The sequence below is a fragment of the Neophocaena asiaeorientalis genome, unplaced genomic scaffold (assembly GCF_003031525.2).
Source record: "Neophocaena asiaeorientalis asiaeorientalis breed wild unplaced genomic scaffold, Neophocaena_asiaeorientalis_V1.1 scaffold280, whole genome shotgun sequence".
Taxonomy (NCBI): Eukaryota; Metazoa; Chordata; class Mammalia; order Artiodactyla; family Phocoenidae; genus Neophocaena; species Neophocaena asiaeorientalis.
This window is the reverse complement of record NW_020185321.1, coordinates 8,224,184-8,251,248: the sequence shown is the minus strand read 5'-3', so window position 1 is coordinate 8,251,248 and position 27,065 is coordinate 8,224,184. Positions and strand designations below refer to the sequence as shown.

The 27,065-nt window shown below is 40.7% G+C and overlaps 1 protein-coding gene and 1 non-coding gene across 5 annotated transcripts in view; one reads left to right on the top strand and one right to left on the bottom strand.

The window, feature by feature from the left end:
• Nucleotides 1-1,166: 1,166 nt before the first annotated feature.
• Nucleotides 1,167-27,065, bottom strand: part of GPR160 (G protein-coupled receptor 160) — a 42,805-nt gene continuing 16,906 nt past the window's right edge. For 3 of the 4 annotated variants that reach the window (XM_024734071.1, XM_024734069.1, XM_024734068.1), the window contains 2 exons: nucleotides 7,449-7,563; nucleotides 1,167-2,712 (listed from right to left, as the gene is read on the bottom strand). In XM_024734071.1, the coding sequence (XP_024589839.1) occupies nucleotides 1,625-2,644 (1,020 nt within the window). In that variant the 5' untranslated portion in view covers nucleotides 2,645-2,712; nucleotides 7,449-7,563 and the 3' untranslated portion in view covers nucleotides 1,167-1,624. Of the gene's footprint in view, nucleotides 2,713-7,448; nucleotides 7,564-9,640; nucleotides 9,675-27,065 lie in introns of all 4 variants that reach the window. The other variant, XM_024734070.1, reaches the window with a different exon arrangement.
• Nucleotides 11,089-11,213, top strand: LOC112392425 (small nucleolar RNA SNORA40). Its single transcript, XR_003001689.1, has one exon. It is a non-coding gene; the product is annotated as a small nucleolar RNA SNORA40 (small nucleolar RNA).

Here is a 27,065-nt window from a genome sequence, read left to right as displayed (position 1 = left end):
TACTTTCTTTTTTTCCTTTAAGCTTGTGAGGCACGGGGCATCTTCTAAGTAAACAGCTTAGTGGGGCTTGAAGTAGTTATACATTATCCAGGTTTAAAATCTGCAGAGAGGGTAAGTCTTTACTTATTAAGTAAAATACATTCTTAAGTATCTCAGTTCCACATATGGCCAGTTAGAAAGCCACTACATTCAAAAGGAAAGTAACACAGAGAAGTAGAGTAGGTTTGTACATTGACAAATTAGACCGTATCTGTGTAGCTTAACTCACAGAGTGATTTCAGATTTTTCTGCCGTTTAGATTGCTTCACTCCAGTAGTTCTCAACCGGGAACAGTTTTGCCCACTGAAGAGAGTATGGCAGTCTCCCGAGACGCTGTGATTGTAGTGACTGGGAAAGGAGGTTCTACTGGCACCTAGTGGATAGAAGGCAGAGATGCTGCCAACCATGCTGCAGCACACAGCACAGCTCCCCCAACGAAGGGTTATCCAACAGAAAACGTCAGCAGTGCTGAGGGTGAGAAACCCTACCTTCACACCGTGGTACGTCGCCCATGTGATTACGGGTTGTCATGCAAATATATGACAGATGATAAGTTACAACTGAAGGTGGATCTGTTAGGGAAGAGACCTAGTCACCACTCCCAGTTCTGTAAGGTGAGCAACCAAAACTTTTCTTTTAGGAATATTTGCACTAAGAACAGAGATATATTTTTTTTAATTAGCTGGATTTATTTTTTTTTCATTTACCATTTTAACCACTTTATTTTTAAAAACGAATTTATTTATTTATTGGCTGCGTTGGGTCTTCATTGCCGCACGCGGGCTTTCTCTCTAGCTGCGGCAAGCGGGGGGCTACTCTTCGTTGCGGTGCGCGGGCTTCTCATCGCGGTGGCTTCTCTTGCTGCGGAGCACGGGCTCTAGGCGCGCGGGCTTAAGTAGCTGCCTCACATGGGCTCAGTAGTTGAGGCACGCGGGCCCTGGAGTGCACAGGCTGCAGTAGTTGTAGCCCACAGGCTCTAGGGTGCGCAGGCTTCGGTAGTTGTGGCTCGCGGGCTCTTGAGCGCAGGCTCGGTAGAGTTGTGGCGCACTGGCTTAGTTGCTCCGCAGCATTTGGGATCTTGCCGGACCAGGGCTCAGAACCTGTGTCCCCTGCATTGGCAGGCGGATTCTTAACCACTGCGCCACCAGGGAAGTCCTAAAATTAGCTAAATTTAAATTGCACTAATCTTTCCCCTTATGTTAAAGAATATTTACACCAAATTATTTAAAGAAAACAATCTTGATTTTCTTGCTCTAAGTGTAATAAAAATGTTTATTTAAATCTGAAAAGTTGGCAGTGAATCGCAGATTTACCTAACAGTTTGTATCCAGTAGTTTTCTGGGTAACACAAATATCAGTATGGTCAACAGGTATAAATATTTCTTATTGGAAGTATTCTGTTAGAAAAAAAAAACCTAATAATATCACAATCCCAAAAAGACATATTCTGAAAAGGTATGAAAATTTGGGATGCGGGGGGAGAGCTTTCAGTTCAGTTCATTCTTTATATGTCCCAAGTCATCATTCTTTCCCATTTGTAAAATTATAATTCTTGTAGCTGTTAGTTTTAGAACATGGCAACATGTCAACAAATTATTACTGATATAGGCTTTTCAATCTGCTCAAGATTATGAATTGTAAGTGGAATGAAGCAGCATTTCCAGTTGACAAATGGATCCACAGGTAATGCCATGTTTCTAAAATTAAGTTTGTGACAATTAAACCAAAAAACTGTAGCAATGAGAAAACTATTGACAAAGTACAACCACGGAATGTTCATCTCGATGTACGCTGGAATCTGTACTTTAAGTAAAAGGATAATTATTTGAAGTAGTACAAATGGTAACCAGGTACCAAGAAAACAGATAATCAACTTGGGCAAGAGTGTTTTTTTAGAGCTCACAGTATAACTACAGTGGGATGAAAAGGGAAAATATAGGACAGTCTCATTCATATAGGAAGTTATCCTAACAGCCTGTACCAAGGTAATAACTTCTGACCAAGAGGTTATAAAAGCCATAAATAAAATCATCACCATGGAAAATGACAGCCAGTAACTCTGAATGCTGATGTAGAAAGGACACTGATGATAAGAATAAACATTCTGTACCTTCAGGCTTTGGTAGATAGCTGGATCTCCCAAAACATAAGTAAGGACTGAAATCCAAATTAAAATAACTGCAAAGAAATAAAGTACTTTTTGACACTTAAATGGAAGCTTGGTGGCTTTACAGAAATTCAGGTAATAATCTATACAAGCTGTCAGAAAAACTGGATAATGCAAAAAGCCGTAAGTAAAAGAAATAATTTGAGTAAATAGGCAGATGTGGTATTTAGTAAACCTAATGCCTAAAAGTACAAAATCCCTGAAATAGGATATAATGGAAGTATTCACCAAAAGTAGAAGATCAGTAAATGCTAGTGAAATGCAAAAATATTCCATAAAATTTTGATGGGTGTTTTTTCTTCTCATTCCTAGTGTGAGGATATTTAATAATATTTTCCCAAGTGTAATCAAGAATAACAGACAGTTACCATCTAGGGGCTGATTTGTTTGATGTAGCTGGTACTGAAAAGAGCAGTTCTCTGAAGTAAGAGCAGTCATTTTTTTTCCAGTTCAATTTCAAAGGCCTGCTGCTACAATAAAGCAGTGCTTCACTTTATTTACCATCCCTGCAAAGAAAAGTGAAAAGAAAACCTTGATGTTATCTTGATGCTATCACTGTTTTAAAACTTTACAAAGCAAGCACCTCATCTCAAAAATCTATTTTAATCCAATCATTTCCCCAAATAAACATATTTCTTATACTTATAGAATACAGAATATGATCAAGAAGAATTAATGTGTATACTCTCGTCATTCTTTGAGACCCAGATGGTCCAGAGCTCTCAGACCTATAACCAAACTGTTTTATATAAATTACTAACTTCTACAGAAGCACAGGTTTTAATAACTTGTTGAAAAAAGGTAGAAAAACACTTTTATCTACCAGAGCCAAAATATAGGCTTCATATAGCTGATTCACTTTGCTGTACAGCAGAAACTAACACAACATTATAAAGCAACTATACTCCAATAAAAATTAATTTAAAAAAATGACTGAAACACTCTTAGAAATACATCTACTATAAAAACAAGCCATGTTTTATGTCATCCAATTTTATAACTGAAGAACTGGGAATAATTCAGAAAAAAGGCATAGAAACTCTGTGTAGCTCTAGAAAGAGGATCTAGGATACCTAGTTTTCACTCCCTTACTCTCCTAGAAAGAGAATAGTTCCTTGGAAATAAAAACAGATCCTTCTTTCCAAAAAACTGGAAGGTTCCTGCATTAAGTCATGACATAATCATGAGATCATTCTACTATTAACTATGTTGTGAATAAGATATCACATTGATGGTTTGAATTTTCTCCTTTGGAAAAAAAACATTTAGCAAGTTTGACTTCTAAAAATAAAATACATTCCAAGAAAATACAAAAATATATATAGATAGTATATTATAGATAATATATATTATAGATAATATCTATAATACATCTATAATATATATATTATATATATATATATATATATATACACATAGGCTTCAAATAGCAGCCTGATAGGAATACTCAGAACAATCCACTGATAGCTGTTGACTCAGTCCCACTCTGACACCAGACAACATGACCCGTTTTTGTCTTTCTGTCCGTGAAATTTAGATAATGCTTATGAGGCCCCTTTAGTATAGCTGATTTCAAAGCTTTTTAGCTGCAGGATCATCATTCAAAGAAATCTCTGAAGCTCAAAGATATAAAACAGACGGTTCAGCTGAAAATCATGAAAATATTGGTTAAGGAAAAAGATTCATCAGGTGTGGCACCTGGAGAGATGAAAGAATACAGGGAAGGAGTAGGGATACCTGAGAACGTTAAGAATTGCTAGGTTAGGGCAAAGGAACAGGAGCTGAGCTTGAGTGATAAATGCATTCAAAGCAGGAAAAAGATAATGAAAGGGAAAGTTCAAAGAGGAAGAAATCAGGAAAGGATGGAAGAAAAGGAAGGAAATTCAAGAAATTTAACCTAAAAAAAAAGAAAAACCCACACAAATTTAGCCTTAAAAAACAAAACAAAACACAGTTGACCCAAAGTTGTTTCTGCAAGACTGTTCAACCAGTGTTTATAACAGCAAAACAAAACCCAAACAATAACAAAAAACCTACCCATGAATGTCAACAATTAGGGATGCATTAAAAGTGATACATCCTGGGCTTCCCTGGTGGTGCAGTGGTTGAGAGTCCACCTGCTGATGCAGGGGACACGGGTTCGTGCCCCGGTCCGGGAAGATCCCACATGCCGCAGAGCAACTAAGCCCATGGGCCACAGCTACTGAGCCTGTGCTCTAGAGCCCGTGAGCCACAACTACTGAGCCCATGTGCCACAACTACTGAAGCTGATGCTCCGCAACGAGAAGCCACCACAGTGAGGAGCCCGCACACAACAACAAAGACCCAACACAGCCAAAAATTTTAAAAATTAAAGTGATACATCCTTACGATGTACTATTATGCAGCCATTAAAAATGTTTCTCGGGGGCTTCCCTGGTAGCACAGTGGTTGAGAATCTGCCTGCCAATGCAGGGGATACGGGTTCGAGCCCTGGTCTGGGAGGATCCCACATGCCGCAGAGCAACTGGGCCCATGAGCCACAACTACTGAGCCTGCGCGTCTGGAGCCTGTGCTCCGCAACAAGAGAGGCCGCAACAGTGAGAGGCCTGTGCACCGCGATGAAGAGTGGCCCCCGCTTGCCACAACTAGAGAAAGCCCTCGCACAGAAACGAAGACCCAACACAGCCAAAAATAAATAATTAAAAAAAAAAAAAAGTTTCTCGGGATAGGAAGACTTAGTTTTCACTCTACCTTTTCTATACTTGTTAAATGTTGTTATGCCTTGTGATTTTGTTACATGTTAAAAAAAAAAATACCATGATAAATTTCCACAGTATGCTTACTTAAGTGAAATGCAGGATAAAAAATTATGCAGCAACATGTCATCTAATTTTTTACAGATATAATACATGTATAGAAAGAGACTGAAAAGATACATATCAGGTAGTATTAGAGGTTTTTCTGATTTTCTCAAACTTTACAGAAAAAAAGTAAGGGAGTATCAAGTTTGAAAAGTAAAAAAAACAATTTGCCTACAGATAACTGATGATTAATTTCAAGGAAGTAGTGAGGATACTGTCTGAGGGTAAAGAAAAGAGAGGGAGAGGGCCACCAGTTCTGTTGACAGAATGAACCCTAAGTTGACAAAGAGTCTCTCCTAGTTGAGAAGAGAATTCAACTCTCTTCAACTAGGCCAACTTTTGAGCTTCTGTATTTGTCTTTTCATTGTCCAGTTTTAGCAAGAATATTGCTAAGTCGGTTTAGGCAGGATCTCTCACTCTCAATATCTGATCTCTCAATATCTGACCAGGTTCCTCATCCTTTAGTTTAGGTGATGTCTAATCACGTTGACCTGCCTTCAGCAAGAATTCTGGTAGGTCAGTTTCACCAGAATGCCCTCTTAACCCCTGATGTTTCCTTGGTAACAGTCCATTCACTGACCTGACCCCCACCTTCCTCCTTGGGTATAAATTCCCCCTTTTCCTTGTTGTACTTGGAGTTGAGTCCAGTCTTTATACCCCCCCAACCCCAACTGCAAAATCCCATTATTGTGGTCCCCACACCTATTGCAGTCATCTTGAATAAAGTCTGCCTCATTGTTCTTTAACAAGGATCATAAATAATTTTTTCTTTAACATATTCTCATGGCCATCAATGTACCTTGTCATTAGCTAAGTTATTAAGACACACAAATAATGTATCTATTTACACACACATGTATATGTAAAGACAGTTATAAAAAATCATCCAATACCTATTTTCATAACTATAGGTTATAAAAGAAGAAATGAAACAAGTTCTTTTGTACGCTCAATTTTTTTCCTATACTCAAATATACTATATGGTTTAACTTTTCCCTCTCAGAAAAAGTTCCATTCCAGATTTGATATACAGGGGCACAGAATCATGGCTGCCACCTTGACAAACACTACTACTGGCCTTGGATAAGGAAACCTGGGTGGAATGGTAAGACCATATGAAATCCTTGTGCCAAGAAAAAAAACAGGCTTAGTTTTAAATAGCAAATGTTGGTTCAGAATGGGGGTGGGGAAGGGAAACGATGTGGGGTTCATATTTGTAAAGACCCACTTATTAAAAAAGCATGTTTAGGGCTTGCTCGGTGGCGCAGTGGTTGAGAGTCCGCCTGCCGATGCAGGGGACACGGGTTCGTGCCCCGGTCCGGGAAGATCCCACATGCCCGGAGCGGCTGGGTCTGTGAGCCATGGCCGCTGAGCCTGCGCGTCCAGAGCCTGCGCTCCGCAACGGGAGAGGCCACAGCAGTGAGAGGCCCGCGTACCGGGAAAAAAAAAAAAAAGCATGTTTAGGATAAAAGAAAGAATTATCAGTATAAAATGACTGTATCCTTTACAGTCCTATCCAAAATTAAAGCTAAGGAATCGTACTTAAGTAGGCGACATCCAAGGGATGTTTCCTCAGTTTCCATTTCACCACTGACTCTCCCAGGGGAGCTGATTGGAAGGCCAGGACAGCCGGCCTGTCCTTGCAGGAGGGAAGCAACCCTGAGTGTCTCCCAGGGGCCAAGGAAGCGGGTCGGGGGCAGGGGGTCAGCCACAGCCACCGAGGCACTAACCAAGAACCTCTTCGGAAGAAGATGGGGAGAAAGAAGACAACAAATCTGAAATGGAATATGTAAGAGAAACATAAAGCTGTAAGAAAATTTAGAGACAAGAAAGATAAGGCCTAGGGAAGATATGCAACTTGAGGCAATAAAAAGCAGTCAAAGGGACTGTATGGAAAAATGTATGTTGGAAAATGAGGTTTTGGTCATTTTACAGTGGTTCCTGAACACCATAATCATGGAAACCAATGAAAACTTTCTTAGATGAAAATGTTAAACCCTACTTACTCCATAAACCACTGAAAGTATTCAAAATTCCATTATTTTGTTCTTACAAAAAACCTCCCTGTCGAAGACAAAAAGCCTTCGATGGGCTACCTGTCCCCCAATTTTCCCTTGAAAAATGTTCACATTAGCTACTGGGATGCAAAGATTTATGAAGATATGATCCTTTTCCTGCATGATGTTTTAAACTACTTATGAATCACGTCACACTTCATATACAATTCAAGAAGTTACTGTGCAGGTCCTTTTCAGGGCATCTTTGGGCTTGCTATGTGATCTGGCCAGTTTAGAAGTATTAGTAGGACCTGAGGGAAACAAACCACAACTTCTTTTCACTGACCCAGTCTGCTTTTCCACTTATAACCCAATTAATTCTTAACAACACACCACACTTACTTTGCTTTCTCCAGTAGGTCTTTCTTAGCTGATCTTCCTATTTTACTTCAGTTTTACTGCCTTTAAGTATCTCACTTCTGGTTCCTGGCATACCAAAATGCCATGTGAATAAGCTCTGTGGGAAAGATAGAAAATAAAATAACCGTCATTAATAGCCATCTAAATAACTGGAATTCACTGTAACTGCCTCCAGATCTCTGCTTAGAGAAACTGTAACTATTTGTAGGATTATGGCAAGTAACTTCTTTTTTCCAGCAAAAGGAAGGAAAGGGATACTTAGATTAAAAGTCACCAAAGACCCTGAGATATGGGTGCAGATAACATGGTATCTGTTTATAGAAATGCTGCCTACATTGCAGTTTTCACCCACAGGTTCAGAGTCTAAACTAGCAGCTCTCAAACTTTCATTTCAGGACCTTTTGACACTTGTTGCATGTTAACGTGAGTAACATTTTTTAAGTGAAAAATTACTGTGTTTTCCCAAACAAAAAAATTGAGTGAGCAGAGTGGCACTGTTTCACATTTCGCAAATTACTTTAGTATCTGGCTGGACAGACAGCTGGATTCTCATCTATAAAATCAGCTGTGATATCACACATGTAGCTTTTGGAAAATCCACTGTACATTCATGAGAGTTTGAGAGTAGAAACGAGGTATATAACTTCATAGCATAATTACAATCAAATAGTTGTGTTATGCAAGCATAGAAAAGTTTCCTAACAAAACCATCTGCATTAAACAACAGGATGGGAACATGAGCACAGTTAACGTTCTGGTGTACTATTATACAGAAAATGGGATTAGCACTGTAGCTGGATTTGCTGAGCCTCACAAGTGAAGAAAGCCTCTGGGAGAAATAATGTATTGAGCCTTGTCCAGGGATTTTACGTACCTTTTATCTAATGCTTACAACAATCATGAAGGGTAGATATTATCTTTTTTGCATGAGGAAATGCTCGGGGGTTAACAAGCTCATTTCCCTTGTCCAGGGATTTTACGTACCTTTTATCTAATGCTTACAACAATCATGAAGGGTAGATATTATCTTTTTTGCATGAGGAAATGCTCGGGGGTTAACAAGCTCATTTCCCTTGTCCAGGGATTTTACGTACCTTTTATCTAATGCTTACAACAATCATGAAGGGTAGATATTTTTTTTGCATGAAGAAATGCTCGGGGGTTAACAAGCTCGTTCCCTAGGATGGGTGACTGCTAAGTGTTGAAGCTTGAAGTTCAACCTCAGGTTTCATTTCAAAGCTCTTCAGTAAGACACAATTATGGCTCAACTCACAACTGGAAATGTAGAAAGGGATCCAATTTATGTATGTGAAAGACCTTTCCAAATAAGAGTGACTGTGTAGATTACTGGCACCCAAAGGATCCCATGAGAGCCCCTTCAGTGTTCTCTTCCCCTGCCACACGGAATAAACAGGATGTGTTCCAGGTAGTACAGCTCAAGACAGTGGGACCTCTGTCAGTCTGGGTCCTCAAGTGACTGTGTGGGGCAGTGGAGCAAAGCCCCAGGTGATTCAGAATGGATGTACAGCGTAAGCAAGAAATAAAGTTTGTTGTATCAAGCTGGAAGGGTTTTGTGATTATATGTTATGGCCTATCCTGATGCATAAAATTCCTTATAATTCTCTGTACCCTTAACATTTCTTTAAGAATTAGCATGTATTATTTATATTATCAGAATTTATAAATCTACAGTAGAAAAAAGAACTTTGAAAAGCAGCAAAGCAAATATAAGAAAACCAGCAATATCAAAATTCAGTTTTAATTTCCACTACATTAATTGCTCTTGACTGTATCGTTCTGAGATTCTTATATTTGCCTGTATTGGAAAATAAGGTCTTGATTCAGTGACCTGAATTTCCGCCTTAAGAAAAAGAAGAGTAAGGGAATTCCCTCATAGTCCAGTGGTTATGACTCCACGCTTTCACTGCTGAGGGCCCGGGTTCAATACCTGTCAGGGAACTAAGATCCCACAAGCTGCGTGGTGCGGCCAAAATGAAAATGAAAAAGAAAAAGAAGAGTAAATTAAACCCTAAAGTAAGCTAAAGGAAGTAAGCTAAAGAACAGAAAACAATGAAATTTTAAAAAATAACAAAAAAAAACAATGAACCAAAAGCTGCTTCTTTCTAAAAACCGATAAAATTGTAAACCTCCAACCAAACTGAGAAAGAACTTACCAAAATTAGGAGAGAGAGGACCTCAGCACAGATCCTATAAACATTAAAAAGATAATAGGGGAGTATTAAGAATAATTTTATTCCGGGACTTCCCTGGTGGTGCAGTGGTTAAGAATCTGCCTGCCAATGCAGGGGACATGGGTTCGAGCCCTGGTCTGGGAAGATCCCACATGCCGTGGAGCAACTAAGCCCGTGCACCACAACTACTGAGCCTGCGCTCTAGAGCCCGCGAGCCACAACTACTGAGCCCCCATGCCACAACTCCTGAAGCCCGTGCACCTGTTACAGCCCGTGCTCTTTAACAAGAGAAGCCACTGCAAAGGGAAGCCCGTGCACTGCAATGAAGAGTAGCCCCCGCTCGCTCCAACTAGAGAAAGACCGCCCGCAGCAACAAAGACCCAATGCAGCCAAAAATAAATATTTTTTAAAAAGAAGAATTTTATTCCAATAGATGAGACAACTGTGATGACACACAAAATTCTGGAAAGACATGGACTACCAAAACTCAAAAAGATCCCTAAAAATCCCTATTAAAGAAATTGATTTTGTACTTAAAAACCTTCCCACAAAGAAAATTCTAGGCTCAGATGTCTTCACTGATGTATTCTGCCAAACATTTAAGGAAGAAATACCAAGCTTAAAGAGAACAGAAGAGAGAAACACATTCCAATTCATTTTACAAGACCAGAATTACCCTTATAACAAAACCAAAGACATTTCAAGAAAACTAAATTACAAAGCATCATCCCTCAAGAATATAGAGGCAAAAATCCTTAACGAAAAAATTAAATTCATTAATATATGAAAAAAATAATATAATCTAATACACCACAGTTTATGCAATCTTGGTTTAACATTAGAAAATCGATGTACTTCATCGTGTTAACAGAATAAAGGAGAAAAACTATATGATCATCTGAACAGATGTAGAAAAAGCATTTAACAAAATCCAACATGATAAAAACTCTCATGAAAACAAATAATGGAAGGGAACTTCCCAACCAGATAAAAAGCATCTATGAAAAACCCACATCTAAGCTCAAGTGCTGAAAGAGTGGGCTTTTTCCTCCTAAAATCAGGAACAATGCAAGGATGTCCACCCTACAACCCTCCTCAACATTTTATTAGAGGTCCTAGCCAGTGCAGTAAGTCATTAACAAGAAATAAAAGGCATGTAGACTGTAAAGAAAGAAGTAAAGCTGTCTTTAATCATGGGTGACATGATCATGTACTTAGAAAGTCTGAAACAAGAGCTACAAAAGGTAACAAGTGAATTTAGCAAGGTTGCGGGTTAATTTTTTAAAAATTGTATTTCTATATACCAGTGATAAATAATTGGAAAATGAAATAACATTTGCCATAGCATCAAAACTATGGAACATTTAGGGATAAATTTGCCAAAGCACAGGCAAGCACAGTATTCTGAATATTTTAAACACTGCAGAAATGGCACTTGTGTTTGCTTTTGTGTAATTCGTGGACAAAGACTTACAGACAGATGCAAAAATAAATCCTCCTTTGTAACCCAGAGCTCATTCTTCAGTATGAGTTTTGATACAGAAGAAGGAACATGATACTTAAAACAGGTTCAAGTGATGGGGGTATTTACAAACATAAAGGTTGCTTCCAGGACTATAAAATTGATAATTTAAAAGCATAAGATATGAGGGAAATTGTCAGCTATACTGATTTAGTACTCTAATTTTAATGTTGACATGAAACAAAGAAGGCTTCTTTTTTAAGGCTTGTATCTTGAGAACACAGTGTCTGGACTTTAAAAAGGTACTGGCATAAAGGAAACACTCCCATTTACCATTGCAACAAAAAGAATAAAATACCTAGGAATAAACCTACCTAAGGAGACAAAAGACCTGTATGTAGAAAACTATAAGACACTGATGAAAGAAATTAAAGATGATACAAACAGATAGAGAGATATACCATGTTCTTGGATTGGAAGAATCAACATTGTGAAACGACTATACTACCCAGAGGAATCTACAGATTCAATGCAATCCCTATCAAACTACCGATGGCATTTTTCCCAGAACTAGAACAAAAAATTTCACAATTTGTATGGAAACACAAAAGACCCTGAATAGCCAACGCAATCTTAAGAAAGAAAAACATAGGACACGGAGAGGCGGAAGGGTAAGCTGGGACAAAGTGAGAGTGGCATGGACATATATACACTACTAAATGTAAGATAGCTAGTGGGAAGCAGCCGCATGGCACAGGGAGATCAGCTCGGTGCTTTGTGTCCACCTAGAGGGGTGGGATAGGGAGGGTGGGAGGGAGAGGCAAGAGAAATGGGGATATACGTATATGTATAGCTGATTCACTTTGTTATACAGCAGAAACTAACACACCATTGTAAAGCAATTATACTCCAATAAAGATGTTAAAAAAAAAAAAAAGGTAGTGGCATAGCCCAATGATATGTACTGTTCTAGGGTGTGATAGCTTAGGAGTAATCTGATTTCAACTTAATGCATGTTTAGAGGGTGTCTAAAATTCAGAACCAGTCAGAGCCGTCTCTTCTGACCCTAAACATGGTCCTAAAGTAAATTGCTTGAGGAAATTGGACCCCAAAGATTACAGATGGGGAATTTTTAAAAGTGTGTCCATATTCTATGGGAGATCAAAGAAGGTGACCTAGAAGAACTGTGGACTGACTGACATGACAACTGTGGACTGAGCAAAAGTTCTTTTTGAAAGGGCTATCTTATCTTGAAGATTATGACTCAAACCTTGGAGGAACTAAGTGACTGGCAGTGGAAGGAATCAGAACATGTGAAATTCCTTCAGAATGTATTGACCTAAATAATTTTGCCTGTTTTATACAATTAAAAAAAATCCTTTACACTTACAAATAAATAAATAAAATATTTAATAAAACAGAAATTAAAGAAGATCTAAATCCATGGAGACATATATGATGGATTGTTAAGACTCAGCCAGTTTTTTTGTTGAAATTGGCAAGCTGATTGTACAATTTATATGGAAATGTAAAGAACCCAGCAGAGCCAAAATAATTTTTAAGAACAACAAAGTTGGTGAACTTACACTACCTGATTTTAAGACTTGCTATAAAGGTATAGAAATAAAGAGGGGGTATTAGCATAAGGATAGTCCTATAAATCAATCAAACAGAAGAGAATCCAGAAGTAGACCCACATATTTATGGTCAATTGATTCTCAACAAAAGTACAAGGTAATTAATGGGGGAAAGGACAGTCTTTTCTAAAAATGGTGCTGGAAACCATATATCCATATGGGAAAAATTAACCTTAACCCTTACCTCACATCATACACAAACTAAACTCAAAATGGATCATAAGGCTAAATGTAAAAGTGACACAAATTTTTAGAGGAAAACAGGAGAAATTCGTTGTGGTCCTAGGTAGATGTATTAGTTCCCTAGGGCTGCCATAACAAATTACCACCGGGCAGTCAAAAGAAAAGATTAATTTTCTCACAGTTCTGGAGCCCAGAAATCTGAAATCAAGGTCTCAACAGAGCCATGCTCCCTTTGAAGGCTCTAGAGGAGCATCCTTCCTTGCTTTTTCCAGCTTCTGGAGGCTCCTGGCATTCCTTGGCTTGTGACAGCGTAACACCTATCTCTGCCTCCATCTTTACATAGCCATATATTGCCAAATTCTCCTCCATAGGGACTGCTAACCATTCTTGAATGATGGTTTAACTAGTATTAAATTCTAAGTTGAATGTATGTACTCTTGTATTCTAAATGTTATTGTTAATGAGAAATCTGTTGTCAACTGCTGTTTCTTAGAGGTATGGCAGAAACGGTTAGTAGTTTTCAAAACCTGTGCTCTCTTCTCTTCCTGAAGCCCACAGGGGACCTATATTTCCCAGTCTCCCTTGCAGTGAGGTATGGTCACATGACTGACTTCTAGCCAATGGGATGTGAGCAGACATGATAGTAGCCCTTTCTGGGCAAAGCTCATTCCGCCTTCCTACGGGCAACCAGAGCAACTCTGCAGGACACATGGTGAAGGCAGCTGGGCTACCATCAGCCGGGTCCCTGAGTATAGAGGGACCCCCAATGACCTGAAATATCCACCCAGGACTGTTATATGAGAGCAATAAACTTGTACTGAATTTGAGCCACTGTATTTTTTACCTATTTTTACAGCATTTTAGCCTATCCTACTTAATACAAAATACTTCTAATTGCTTCTTTTTCATATCCCTCCCATCTTGCTGCATTTATGTTCCTGCTTCTATTTCAAAATTTTTATCCACTGTAAGCCTTCACTGTATCTTTTGCCTACTTCTCAGCCTCCTAAAAGTATCCTTAGCCAGAGCACTGACTTACGAGATGCGGTACTGTGCACATACTCGTATTATAGTCATTGATGGCTCAACTACCTTGTGATTCATCACGGCCCAGGGGCTTGTTCTGCCAGACTAGGCACAAAGCCAATCATTCTCCAATCTGAACTTCCTGCTTACAAAATTAGCCTTCATTTGACATTGTCCAGTTTGTTAAGTACCTAATTTATACAGGTTATTTTGACTTCTGTCTCCAGTATTCTGGCACACAAATATATACACAATACATCAGTAGTCATAAAGTTTATTTAATGGGACTGGGTCCCAGACTGACCTCTGAAGGGTTAACTGGTGAGCGCTATCCTGCACCAGCACCATATCCTTGATGTCTCTGACCTTCCTACCATCTGACTGTGGTACCATATAAGCTAAACTATGTTTCCCTGGGTTGTTGCTGATTATGTTATTCATAATTAAATCAACAGCATGAGAAAGTCAAGACATATGTGCCCTGTTTCCTCCAGATCCTTACTATGTTCTTGAAAAAATTAGGTTACATTGATGAGATTTGGTTTTCCATACAGCTATCATTAATTTTTACCCAATGCCCTAGGTTTGCTTATAAATTAATATTCTGGTGATGTATATTTTCACATATCCCTCCCTCACAGTGTGACTGTGTCTTATTTATTGCAAATTCCACACATATATATTCATCTCTTCATCATTTTGGTGTGAAACCACAGATTAATACAAGTACAGTGTTCAGAATTAAGGAGAAAGGAGTTCCATACCTTGTATTAATTGCTTTTGCCACCAAATTTTAAGAAAGATAGCAATACATAGGAATATACCTAAAGAAGTCAACACATAGGGGAAAGGGATTCACAAGAGTAATAGTTAAAGGGTTACCAGATTGGGAATTCTTCAAAAGGAGGACATGTTAGTTTGGGAGCTAGTGTTTGCACCACCACCAGAAATGTCCAAATACATATGCGACAACTGCTTAGTAAACATGTTTATAGAGGTTTAGTCCTCAAAGGACATTTGAACTAGAGACTGCTTCCTAGTTCTCAATGATTATCATCAACTTTAGTCCTGCTCTCAAGCAAAGGAAGGGGTTCAAGCATACAGTGATCTGGAAAGTACCAATCAGAAACCCCTGCTCAATGAGACCTCACTGGCAGTCCCAAGCTACTGAACATGGCTCCTGGGATGACTCAACAATCAGAGAGATGACGACACTGCTCAAGTTCAGTTGTCCATAGTTTCTAAAACTATGGGTCTGTCGGTCATTGCTGAGAAAGTGAACCAGGCCAATCACCTAAGGGAGATCCTTTTTTCAACTTCACACAACCTGGGATAGCCTCCCCAATCAACCAGGGTCAAGCTGTCCTATAAGTTATCAACAACAGCATCCCAGACCTATGCCAGCTTACACTACTACCATAAACACCCACCTGTTTTTTCCATTCTCTCAGGATTCAGAAAATATAACATACACATCTCCTTATATTGATTAATTTCATTATTTTTATTAAAGTATAGTTGATTTACAATATTATATTGGTTTCAGGTGTATGGCACAGTGATTCAGTATTTTTAGATTATTCTCCATTAAAAGATATTACAAGACAATGGCTATAATTCCCAGTGCTATCAATATATCCTTGTTGCTTATCTATTTTATACATAGTAGTTTGTGTCTCTTAATCCCATACCCCTATCTTGCCCCTCCCTCCTTCCCTCTCCCTACTGGTAACCACTAGTTTGTTTTTTTAATCTGTGAATATGTTTCTGTTTTGGTGTATACATTTGTTTGTTTTATTTTTTAGATTCCACATATACATCATATCATATAGTATTTGTCTTTCTCTGACTTATTTCACTAAGCACCTTATTTCACTAGGTCCATCCACGTTGCTACAAATGGCAGAATTTCATTCTTTTTTATGGCTGAGTAATATTCCATTGTATACATAGACCATATCTTCTTTATCCATTCATCTGCTGATGGATACTTGGGTTGCTTCCATATCTTGGCTATTGTAAATAGTGCTGCTATGAACACTGGGTTGCATGTATCTTTTTGAATTCATGTTTTTGTTTTTTTTCAGATATAAACCCAGGAGTGGAACTGCTGGATCATATGGTAGTTCTACTTTTAGTTTTTTGAGGAACCTCCATACTTTTCTCCATAGTGGTGGCACCAATTTACATTCCCACCAAAAGTGTACAAGGGTTCCCTTTTCTCCACACCCTTGCCAACATTTGTTATTTGTGTTCTTTTTGACAATAGCCATTCTGCCAGGTGTGAGGTGATATCTCATTGTGGTTTTGATTTGCATTTCTGTAAAAATTAGTGATGTTGAGCCATCTGTATGTATTCTTTGGAAAAATTTCTATTCAAGTGTTCTGCCCATTTTTGATTGGGTTTGATTGATTGTTTTTGGATATTGAGTCGTATGAGCTCTTTATTTTGGATATTAACCCCTTGTCAGCCATATCATTTGCAAATACTTTCTCCCATTCAGTAAGTTGTCTTTTTGTTTTGTGGATGGTTTCCTTTGCTGTGCAAAAGTTTTTAGGTTTAATTAGGCCCCATTTGTTTATTTCTGCTTTTATTCCTTTGCCTTAGGAGACAGATCCAAAAAAAGTATTTCTACAGTTTATATCAAAGAATGTTCTGCCAATGTTCTCTTCTAGGAGTTTTATGGTTTCAGGTCTTACATTTAGGTCTTTAATCCATTTTAAGTTTACTTTTGTATATGGTGAGAGGAAATATTCTAATCTCATTGTTTTACCTGTAGCTGTCCAGTTTTCCCAGCACCACTTATTGAAGAGACTGTCTTTTCTCCATTGTATATTCTTGCCTAGTTTCTCATAGATTAATTGACCATAGGTGTGTGGGTTTATTTCTGGGCTTTCTATTCTGTTCCACTAATCTATGTGTCTGTTTTTGTGCCAGCACATGCTGTTTTGATTACTGTAACTTTGTAGTATAGTCTGAAGTCTGGGAGGGTGATAGCTCCACCCCAAATTATCTGAAATTCCTTTTAAGTCATTGATTTCTCCAGTGTTTAGACCAAGGACCATAGACTTCTTAGTCCCCCAGGATTTTCAGGTCAATGAAAAATTGGGACATAGGCAACAAGTATGCAGATTTTTTTGAGAATTTCTTTTTTGAGAAATATTACTGGACACTTAAATGGAAAGACTTTGTCATATCCATAAGTTAGGTCTCCCAAGCTCAGAAAGTAGGAAGTACGACCTTTTAAGGTCAAAATCTCATTGTGTACAGTTCTGTTATTTTCATACTGATTTTTTTAGGCATGAGACGAACAGCAGAAGTTTCAGAGATTAAGAGAAGCTTTGGGGGACAGGTAGGCCCCTTAAGTCAAATAATTCTACCTAAATATACATGGTGCTTTTTAGTTTATAAAGTATTTTATGGAGATGATCAGATTCAAACTATCTAAATCATGCTCCTGAACCTACATTCAATGAATAATGCCAAGATGTTCGAGTGTCAGAAGTAGTAACAGTGGTCTTTTCCCTAATTCGACATAATGAAAAAGTGCCAAAAGATGAAAAAGAGACACATTCACATGAACAGAATAAAGGAAAACAAACGATATGATCATCTTGAGAAATGCAGAAAAAAGTTTTTGACAAAATTCAACATCCATTCATGATAAAAACCTCTCAGCAAAGTAGGAATTGAGGGAAATTTCCTCAACCTGATAAAGGACATCTATAAAACAATCTACAGCTATCATCATACTTAACTGTGAAAAACTGACCACTTTTCCCTTAAAGGAACAAGGCAAGGGGGAAAAAAAGGCATAGAGATTAGAAAGAATAAAGTAAAACTCTTTGCAGATGATGTTTATACATACAGAAAATGCTAAGGCATCTACCCAAAACTTACTGGAATTACTAAGTTACTTTACTAAGGTTGCAGATCAATTTTTAAAATTGTATATATATATATATATATATATATATATATATATATACACACACACACACACATATATGTATGTTAATTTGAAAATGTAAAAATTGCCATTTACAGTAGACTTTAAAATGTAAAATACATAGGAATAAATCTTTTAAAATGTGTACAAATCATCAGGGACTTCTCTGGTGGTCCAGTGGGTAAGACTCCGCACTTCCAATGCAGGGGGCCCGGGTTCAATCTCTGGTCAGGGAACTAGATCCCACATTCATGCTGCAACTAAGAAGGCTGTATGCCGCAACTAAGAGTCCGCATGCTGCAACTAAGAGTCCGCACACCACAACTAAGACCTGGAGCAGCCAAAATAAGTAAGTAAATAATTTTTTTTTTTTAAATGTACAAATCGGGCTTCCCTGGTGGTGCAGTGGTTGAGAGTCCGCCTGCCGATGCAGGGGACACGGGTTCGTGCCCCGGTCCAGGAGGATCCCACATGCCGCAGAGCGGCTGGGCCCGTGAGCCACAGCCGCTGGGCCTGCGCGTCCAGAGCCTGCGCTCTGCAACGCGAGAGACCACAACAGTGAGAGGCCAGCGTACCGCAAAAAAAAAAAAAAAAAAAAAAAAAAAAATGTACAAATCATCAGTGCTAAAAGCTATAAAACACTGCTGAGAAGACAACAACAACACTGCTGAAACTAAAGACCTAAATAAATGGCAAGATATGCCATGTCTATGGAAGATTAATATTGTTAAGATGACAATGCTCTCTAGATTGGTAGATTCAATGCTGTCCTGATCAAAATCCAACCAGGCTTTTTGGTAGAAACTGACAAGTTGATTCTAAAGCGTACATGAAAAATGCAAAAGATTCACTTGGCTGTACAGGAGAAACTAACACAACATTGTAAAGCAACTATACTCCAATAAAAGTTAATTTAAAAAAAAAGAAAGAGGGCTTCCCTGGTGGGGCAGTGGTTGAGAGTCCGCCTGCCGATGCAGGGGACACGGGTTCGTGCCCCAGTCCGGGAGGATCCCACATGCCGCGGAGCAGCTGGGCCCGTGAGCCACGGCCGCTGAGCCTGCGCGTCCGGAGCCTGTGCTCTGCAACGGGAGAGGCCACAACAGTGAGAGGCTCGCGTACCGCAAAAAAAAAAAAAAAAGAAGGAAAATGCAAAGGGCCAGAATAGTTTAAAATTTTTGAAAAAGAACAAAGTTGAAGGGCTTACACTACCTGATTTCAAGACTGATTACCGAACTGAAGATAGTGTGGTGCTAGCTTAAGACCAGACAAACAGATAGAACAGAGTAGAGAGTTCCAATAGTCCACCTGATTTACAAGGAAGTACCAAGGCAATTCAATGGAGGAAAGGAAAGTCTTTTCAATAAATGGTGCTGCACTAAATGGATAACTGTATGAAAAAGAAGGAGCTCAATCCCATCTCACACCATACTCACAAATTAATTCAGGATCGATCACAGGCCTAAATGTAAAAGCTAAGGCTAAAGCATTTAGAAGGATAACAAAGAAGAAAATCTTGCAGCCCTGGGGGTAGGTAGAGAATTATTAAGCAAAACACAAAAGCACCAACCATAAAAGAAAAAATTATAGACTCATGAAAATTTAAATCTTTTGCTTATAAGAAAATGAAAAAGCAAGAGATATACTGGGGGAAAATATCCACTACACATATATCTAACAAATGATTTGTGCTCAGACTACCAGATTATCTATCTATCTACCTACTTAGCTACCTTCCTACCTATCTATCTATAATGCCTACAGATCAACAGTAAAAAGACAAACAACTCAGGGCTTCCCTGGTGGCGCAGTGGTTGAGAGTCTGCCTGCCGATGCAGGGGACACGGGTTCGTGCCTTGGTCCGGGAAAATCCCACATGCCGCGGAGCGGCTGGGCCCATGAGGCATGGCCGCTGAGCCTGCTGAGCCTGCGCGTCCGGAGACTGTGCTCTGCAACGGGAGAGGCCACAACAGTGAGAGGCCCGTGTACCGCAAAAAAAAAAAAAGACAAGACAAAAATGGGCAATATACTTGAAAAGACAGTTCAAAAAGAAAATGAACATATGGTCAACAGCATGTGAAAAGGTGCTCAACATCATTAGTCATCAGGAAAAAGCTAATTAAAAGCACATAGCCATACAGTTTCACATCCATCAGGATGGCTACAAGTAAAAAGACCAATACTAAGTATTGGGAAAGACGTAGGAGTATAAAATGGTACAACCCCTTGGAAAAGTCTGGCATTTAAACATACATCTATCCTATGATCTAGTACTTCCACTCCTAGGTATTTATGCAGGAGAAATTAAAATACATGTCCACAAAAAGACCTGTATGATAACACCAAATGCTAGTGAGCTTGTGGAACAACAGGAACTCTCACTGCTAGTGGAAATACAAAATGGTACAGCCACTTGGGAAGACAGTTTAGATTGGCGGTTTCTTACAATATTAAACATATTCTTATCATACAATCCAGCAATCGCCCTCCTTGGTATTTACCCATAGGAGTTTAAAACTTATACCCACACAAAAACCTATACACAAGTCTTTATAACAGCTTTATTGATAATTGCCAAAAGTTGGAAGCAACCAAGATGTCCTTCAGAAAGTGGCTGGATAAACTGTGATTACTTAGCATTAAAGAAAAAAAAAATGCTATCAAGCCATGAAAAGACATGGAGGAACCTTAAAAAATGCATTTACTAGGTGAAAGAAGCCAATCTGAAAAAGCTATATACTGTATGATCCAACTATATGACACTCTGGAAAAGGCAAAACTATGGAAACAGTAAAAAAGATGAGTAGTTGCCAAGGGTTAGAGGGGAGGAAGGGATGAACAGGCAGAGCACAGAGGATTTTTAGTATTACTCTGTATACTACTGTAATGGTGAATACATGTCACTATACATTTGTCCAATCGCACCAAGAGAGAACTGTAATGTAAACTTTGGACTTTGGGTGATTATGATGCGTCAATGTAAGGTCAACGACTATAACACATGTGTCACTGAGTGGGGATGCTGATAATAGGGGAGGCTATGCATATGTGGACACAGGAAATATATGAGAAATCTCTTCGGGAAATTGTACCTTCTGCTCAATTTTGTTGCGATCTAAAATTGCTCTAAAAGATAACGTCTATTTAAAAAAAGGCTTGTACACAGTTAGGAAATATTTCTTAGATATGTAATTAGAAGTGCAAACCATAAAAGAAAAGAAATTGATATCTTAGACTTCATCAAAATTTAAAACTTTTTTCTTTAAAAGGTGCCATTAAGAAAATAAAAATATAAGTCAAAGATTCATAGAAAATATTTGCATGTCATATATCTGATAAAGCCCTTGCCTCTAGAATTTAAAAAAATATTTGAATATTTTACTTCAATTATTTTTATTTGAATATTTTATAGAATATTAAAAATTTTTGAAACTCCATATGACGATGGTGACAACCCAATTTAAAAAATGGGCAGGGCTTCCCTGGTGGCGCAGTGGTTGGGCGTCCGCCTTCCGATGCAAGGGACACAGGTTCGTGCCCCGGTCCGGGAAGATCCCACATGCCGCGAAGCGGCTAGGCCCGTGAGCCATGGCCGCTGAGCCTGCGCGTCCGGAGCCTGTGCTCTGCAATGGGAGAGGCCACAACAGTGAGGGTCCCGCGTACCAAAAAAAAAAAAAAAGGGCAAAAGATTTAACTAGATATTTCAGCAAAGCAGATATACAAATGACTAATAATAATAAGCACGTGGAAAGGTGCTAATCATCATTAGTCATTAGGGAAATGTAAATTTAAACTGTTATAAGGGAATTCCCTGGTGGTCCAGTGGTTAGGACTCCGAACTTCCACTGCAGGGGGCAGGGGTTCAATCCCCGGTCAGGGAACTAATCCCGAAAGTGGCATGGCCAAAAACAAAAAACAAACAAAAAAACACATAAACTGTAATAAGATACACTCATACAGCCATCAGGACGGCTATAATTAAAAAAACTAACAATATTGAGTGTTGGCAAGAATGTGGAGAAACCAAAACCATCATACATTGTTGGTGGGACTCTACAGCCACTTTTGGAAAACAGTTTACCAGTTTCTTAAAAAGATAAACTTACTATATAATCTGGTAATTACACTCCTAAGAATCTACCCAAGAGAAATAAAAATATAGGCCCACACACACCTGTACATGAATGTGCAGAGAAACATTATTTATAACAGCCAAAAACCAGAAACAATTCAGATGTCCATCAACTAGCGAAGAAATAAATGAAATGTGGTTACATCTGAAAAACTGAACTATTCAACAATACAAAGGAACAAGCTACTGATACATGCTGCAAATGGATGAACTTCAAAAATATTATGCTAAGTGCAAGAAGCTAGACACAAAAATCCTACATATTCTAGGATTCCATTTATAGGAAATATCCAGAAAAGGCAAGAGACAGGAAGTAGGTCAGTGGCTGCCTGGACTTAGGAGTGGGGACTTAAGCTGGCATGAGGGAACTTTGGGGGTGATAGAAATGTTCAAAAATTAGATTGTGGTGATGGCTGTACAAATCTATAAAAATCATAGAATCGTACACTTACCATGGGTGGATTTTATGGCATGTAAGTTGCACCTCAAGAAAACTGTGTTTTTAAAAAAGGACTTGTCAAAGAATGTTCACAACAGTTTCCTTCATAAAAGCCCCAAACTGAAAACAACCCAAATGGTCTTCCAGGCAGAATGGACAAATGAATGGTTGTATAATCAAAGAGTGGAATATTAGCTATTAATAAAAAAGAACTACTGAAATACACAACATGCATGAATCTCAAAAACATGCTGACAAAAGAAACCACTTTTGTTTTCCTATTGTATATTGTATTCCATTCATAAAAGAGTCTGTTGTTTGCTGTAGACAACCTCTGAATCAATCACACTTATTTCCAGAAAGTATAGTGTGTGTGTGTGTCTATTTGGAAGTCATAACATGTCAAATAGTTAATATAAATGAATGGCTAATGATTTAATATTCAGTTTAAAATGTTGTAATTATGTCATGTGATACACACAAATCTATCTAATATATGTATGTTATTTAACATAATCAAACTCATTCATTCTGTGCATATTCATTCGCTCATTTACGCCAAACATATTTATAGAGGGCCAAAAATATATTCCTGGCAACCAAGTTCAAACCATGACTCAATCACAAATACAATGTTGATATATCACTTCTTCTTCATGACAGAATCTGAGTGTACCTTTCAGAATACAGTTTACTTAACATGAGTTTCCTGGTCTGCTCCCGGGAGGAAAAAGTGTTACAAACCTAACAGTCACAGACTTATGAAGCAAAAACAAGTTTGGTGCCAGTCGGGAACTGCAGATTCAGGACTAGTAAGTGAGGCTGTCATTTCAGGCCTCCACGAACTCCCCTTCCTGCCTGCGCCTGCCACTGGAAGGCAAGCTAAAACGTGCAGACACACCCTGAAGGAAGCTGTTGCCTGGTGAGTGGGTTCAGGACTCAGGCCAGGAGGAAGAAATGCCACCATCACAGGCAGCTACCCACCCCCACCCTTCAGGTAACTTCCCTCCCACTCACCAACCCCCTTGGGAGTCACACCTCAGAATCTGCTCTAAGCTGGGCCTTGACGTGTGTGATGATGAGCAAGGAGTGATTGCTGCTCCCCAGAGAATCTGTCTACAGACCACAGTGCTCGGGAGGGTATCTGTCAGGGTACTTCCTCTACTCCTCCTGCATTTTAAAGAGTGTTTAGAATGTTCATGCCTCCTGATTCAGTATCCACTCCAGGAATTCACCATAAGGGAATAATCAGAGCTGAAGGAAGTGATTACGGCCTGAGCAGCTCACTTCAGCATACTTATAATAGCCTACAGAACACTCTCCCACCCCAAAAGGATCAGAGCAATTTAAATGCCTCACAATAAGGAAGTAGTCAAATGATTTATGACAGTCATAAGATGGACTACTATCTGTAGCCATGAAAGACAAGCTCTTCAGAAAGACTAAAGTATGAGAAAATGCTGACAATACAATGTAAGATGACAGAACTGAGATAAAAGCTGTATATACCAGGGTTTCTCACGGGGGGGAGATACTGTAATGGAATTCCTCATGCCTTCCAGAGGTTCTGCTGATCCCTGAGAATCAGCGTAACCGAGAGGCGTGAGCTGTTATCCTCAGACAGTCTAACGGTAGGGGATGGGAGGCTGAAAACCAGTGGTACATACAGCATTATTCCCATATTGGGTAAACCTGAAAAATGTACGAATATACACAGATCAGAGGTAATTAATGCCAGGCCACCTGTGACTGGTAAGGTCATGGCCTTGTAGACCAATACTTCTCAAGCTTGAATGTGGATCTTGGTAAAAGCTGGATTCTGATTCACTGTGTCTGGGGTGGGCCTGAGATTCTGCACTTCTAACAAGCTCCCGTTGCTGCTGGTCTGCAGGACACACAGAATCAGCAGGCAGCAGGGGCAAGGATACCAATGGGAAATGGCAGGGGCTGTGGAGGGAAACCCCTGCAGAACGGTCAGAAGGGAGCAGCTCTGTGGGCTGTTAGCTGGGGCGGGGAGGGCCGTGGAGGCTGTGCAGCATCTCACTGGAACACCTGGCTGGGAGCGGCGGAGGAGAAAGGCAACAGTTCCATGAAGGTCCGGACCTGGGCAGGAGGAGGAGGGAGCCCAGCAGCCCAGAGCCCCGCCTCCCCCTGAGCCCCACTGGTACCTCCGTGAATGGGTCTGGGCAGGAGCTGTCAACCGGGCGACCTCTGCCTCGGCTGCTGGCAGGGGACTCTGCGGGGGACGGGCTACCCCTCCGTTCAGCCTCCCTCGACACAAGGGATGCTTTCAGCTTCCCGAGAACACCTCAGCTCTCAATCTCCCCCTTCCCCTCCCCCTCCCCAGACGTCATCACTCCCTATGACTCCTTAAGGGCATAAGGAATACGAACACGGGTTACCTTCTCTGATAAAGTATAGAACGCACAGCCCGCTCCTCTGTTCCTACTTCTGGGCTCCCCTCTGGCCTGAACCTCAGTTCCCTTGTGTACCTCTCCTGACAGAGAGCAATAGGCAAGAGAAACAAATGCAAATAAATAAGCCCGCACCACTGGTCAAAGATCAAATTGGATAGCCCTTTGAAAACGACAAAATGTTCTGCCAATACAGGTTAACAGCACCTCTATTATTTCTCCAAGTTAAAAGTAAACCCCCTGGGGTACCTGGTCTTTGACTTCGCCACCAAAGGGCAGGTCGGACACAGTACTTCACGGGGCCTGGGTCAGGACTTCGTATTTGTTAGCTGCTCCCAGCATTCCCGTGAGGAGGGCACGTCCCCAGCTGACAGAGGACTCAGGTGGCACGAGCCCTGCCGCAGCCGCCGAGGCAGAGGCATCTGCCCCATCTACGCAGTCCGCTCCTCCCCCACCAGGGGCCGGCGGGGGGGACCCATCTCCTTTCCAGAGGCACAGCGCATTTTAATCCCCAGACCACAGGGCCACAGCCCCAGTTCCCGGCCCCGTTCTCGTCATCAGTTCCAAAGCTGCTCCGCCAAACCCCCTGCTGACATCTGTCACGGAGGACATTTCCTCAGGCCACGAGGCAGGCCAGGCGGCCTCTGAAAACAGGGAGGTCAGAGCTGGAAAGCGTGTCTACCCTGCAGCCTGCCTTCTAAAATTCTCGGGGGGAAATCCCCCGAATAAAGGCCAAAGCGAAGGAAGGCGGGGCTCCAGCGACAGCGACAGCGACAGCCAGCGCTCAGGGAACCCCTACTCCACGCCGGGCCCTCCACGCGCCGCTTCATCCTCGCAGCCCTGTGAGGTAGGTGTGCTCAGTACTTCCATTTTACACAGAGAAAACCGAAGGGCAGAGTGGTTAGAAAAATAGGTCAAGGTCAAGGTCAAGGTCACACAGCGAGGTGGTGGGAGAACCAGGGAGACATCAGCCACCTGGCAAGAGTCCACACTCGGGGGCGCCACGCTTCACCTGTGTTTGCTGAGGCCGGTCATCAACCTAGTCTCCTTGCAGGCCGTGTGTTTGACCAGGGAGTAGTAATCACCTACCTGAGAACACGCCCAGAGCTCCCCAGAAAGGTTCCGATCAACCCGCCGGCCTGGCACTTAGGAAAGCCCTCAGCCTCTAATGTCCTTCTTCCAACCACACAAGGCAGCCCGCCTGCAGCGGCCCCCGTCCCACGTTTCTTCTCACACTGGGGTACGCACACACCTAGACTCACAGCTCTAGTGACAAAGGTCACAAAACAACACCTGACGTTTCCTCAAAACCGCACAGCAAGGTTCCATCTGTACTTCCTTCTCAGCACTTCTGCCTCACCATGCCCATACCTCCACACAGCAGCCATGAGTACTCGGAACTCAGGGAGAGGAAACAAAGATCTAAACAGCAGCCTCCCCTGCAACGAAACTCCACGTATAGACAGAGGCAGGAACATCTGTCCCACGACCCTTGAGCGAAAGTTTCAAGATGAGGAATCAGGCCACTCTTGGACTTGCACCCCAGAAACCTCTCAAAGGCTGGACTAGGGCGCCTCAGTTCCTCCTGCCTGCGGAGCTTTCCGACGGGGCCATGCCTCAGTGGTGTGCAGGACAGATCTGTCACCAGCTGGAAAGGGGTGGGCAGAGGAGGGGGAGGGGATTACTTTCTGGGGCCCTCAGAGCAGAGAGCCAGGGCACAATCTCAGGATCCCTCTGGATCCCAAAGTCAGGCTGCTTAAAGACAGAGGGCTTCTTGGTGGCCCACCCCTACAGGACACCCCGGGGAACCCCCCCAGGTGCACAAACCCATCTTCCTGCTCACAGAGTCAGTGGTTTGGGGTTTGGGAGGCCCTCCTTTTCTCTGCTGCAGCGTGCCCACACATGTACTCCATTCTTATTGTATTGCAGGGGGTAGTAAGCTCTAAAGTTCTATGTAAATGAGTAACAGACAGGGTGTGAGAAAAATGATGACATACCTTGTATTTTCTGTCACAGAATCACTGCAGAGTAAACACAAGAGTGTTCATTCTCTCAAAGGAATATGCTCTTTCCCTTTTTCTTGGGACAAGAGCCCTCAAGCTCTCCTGGGTTATTCCATATTGGGGAGATGCACACGTAGGAAGAACTCTTACTGTAAGAAACAACA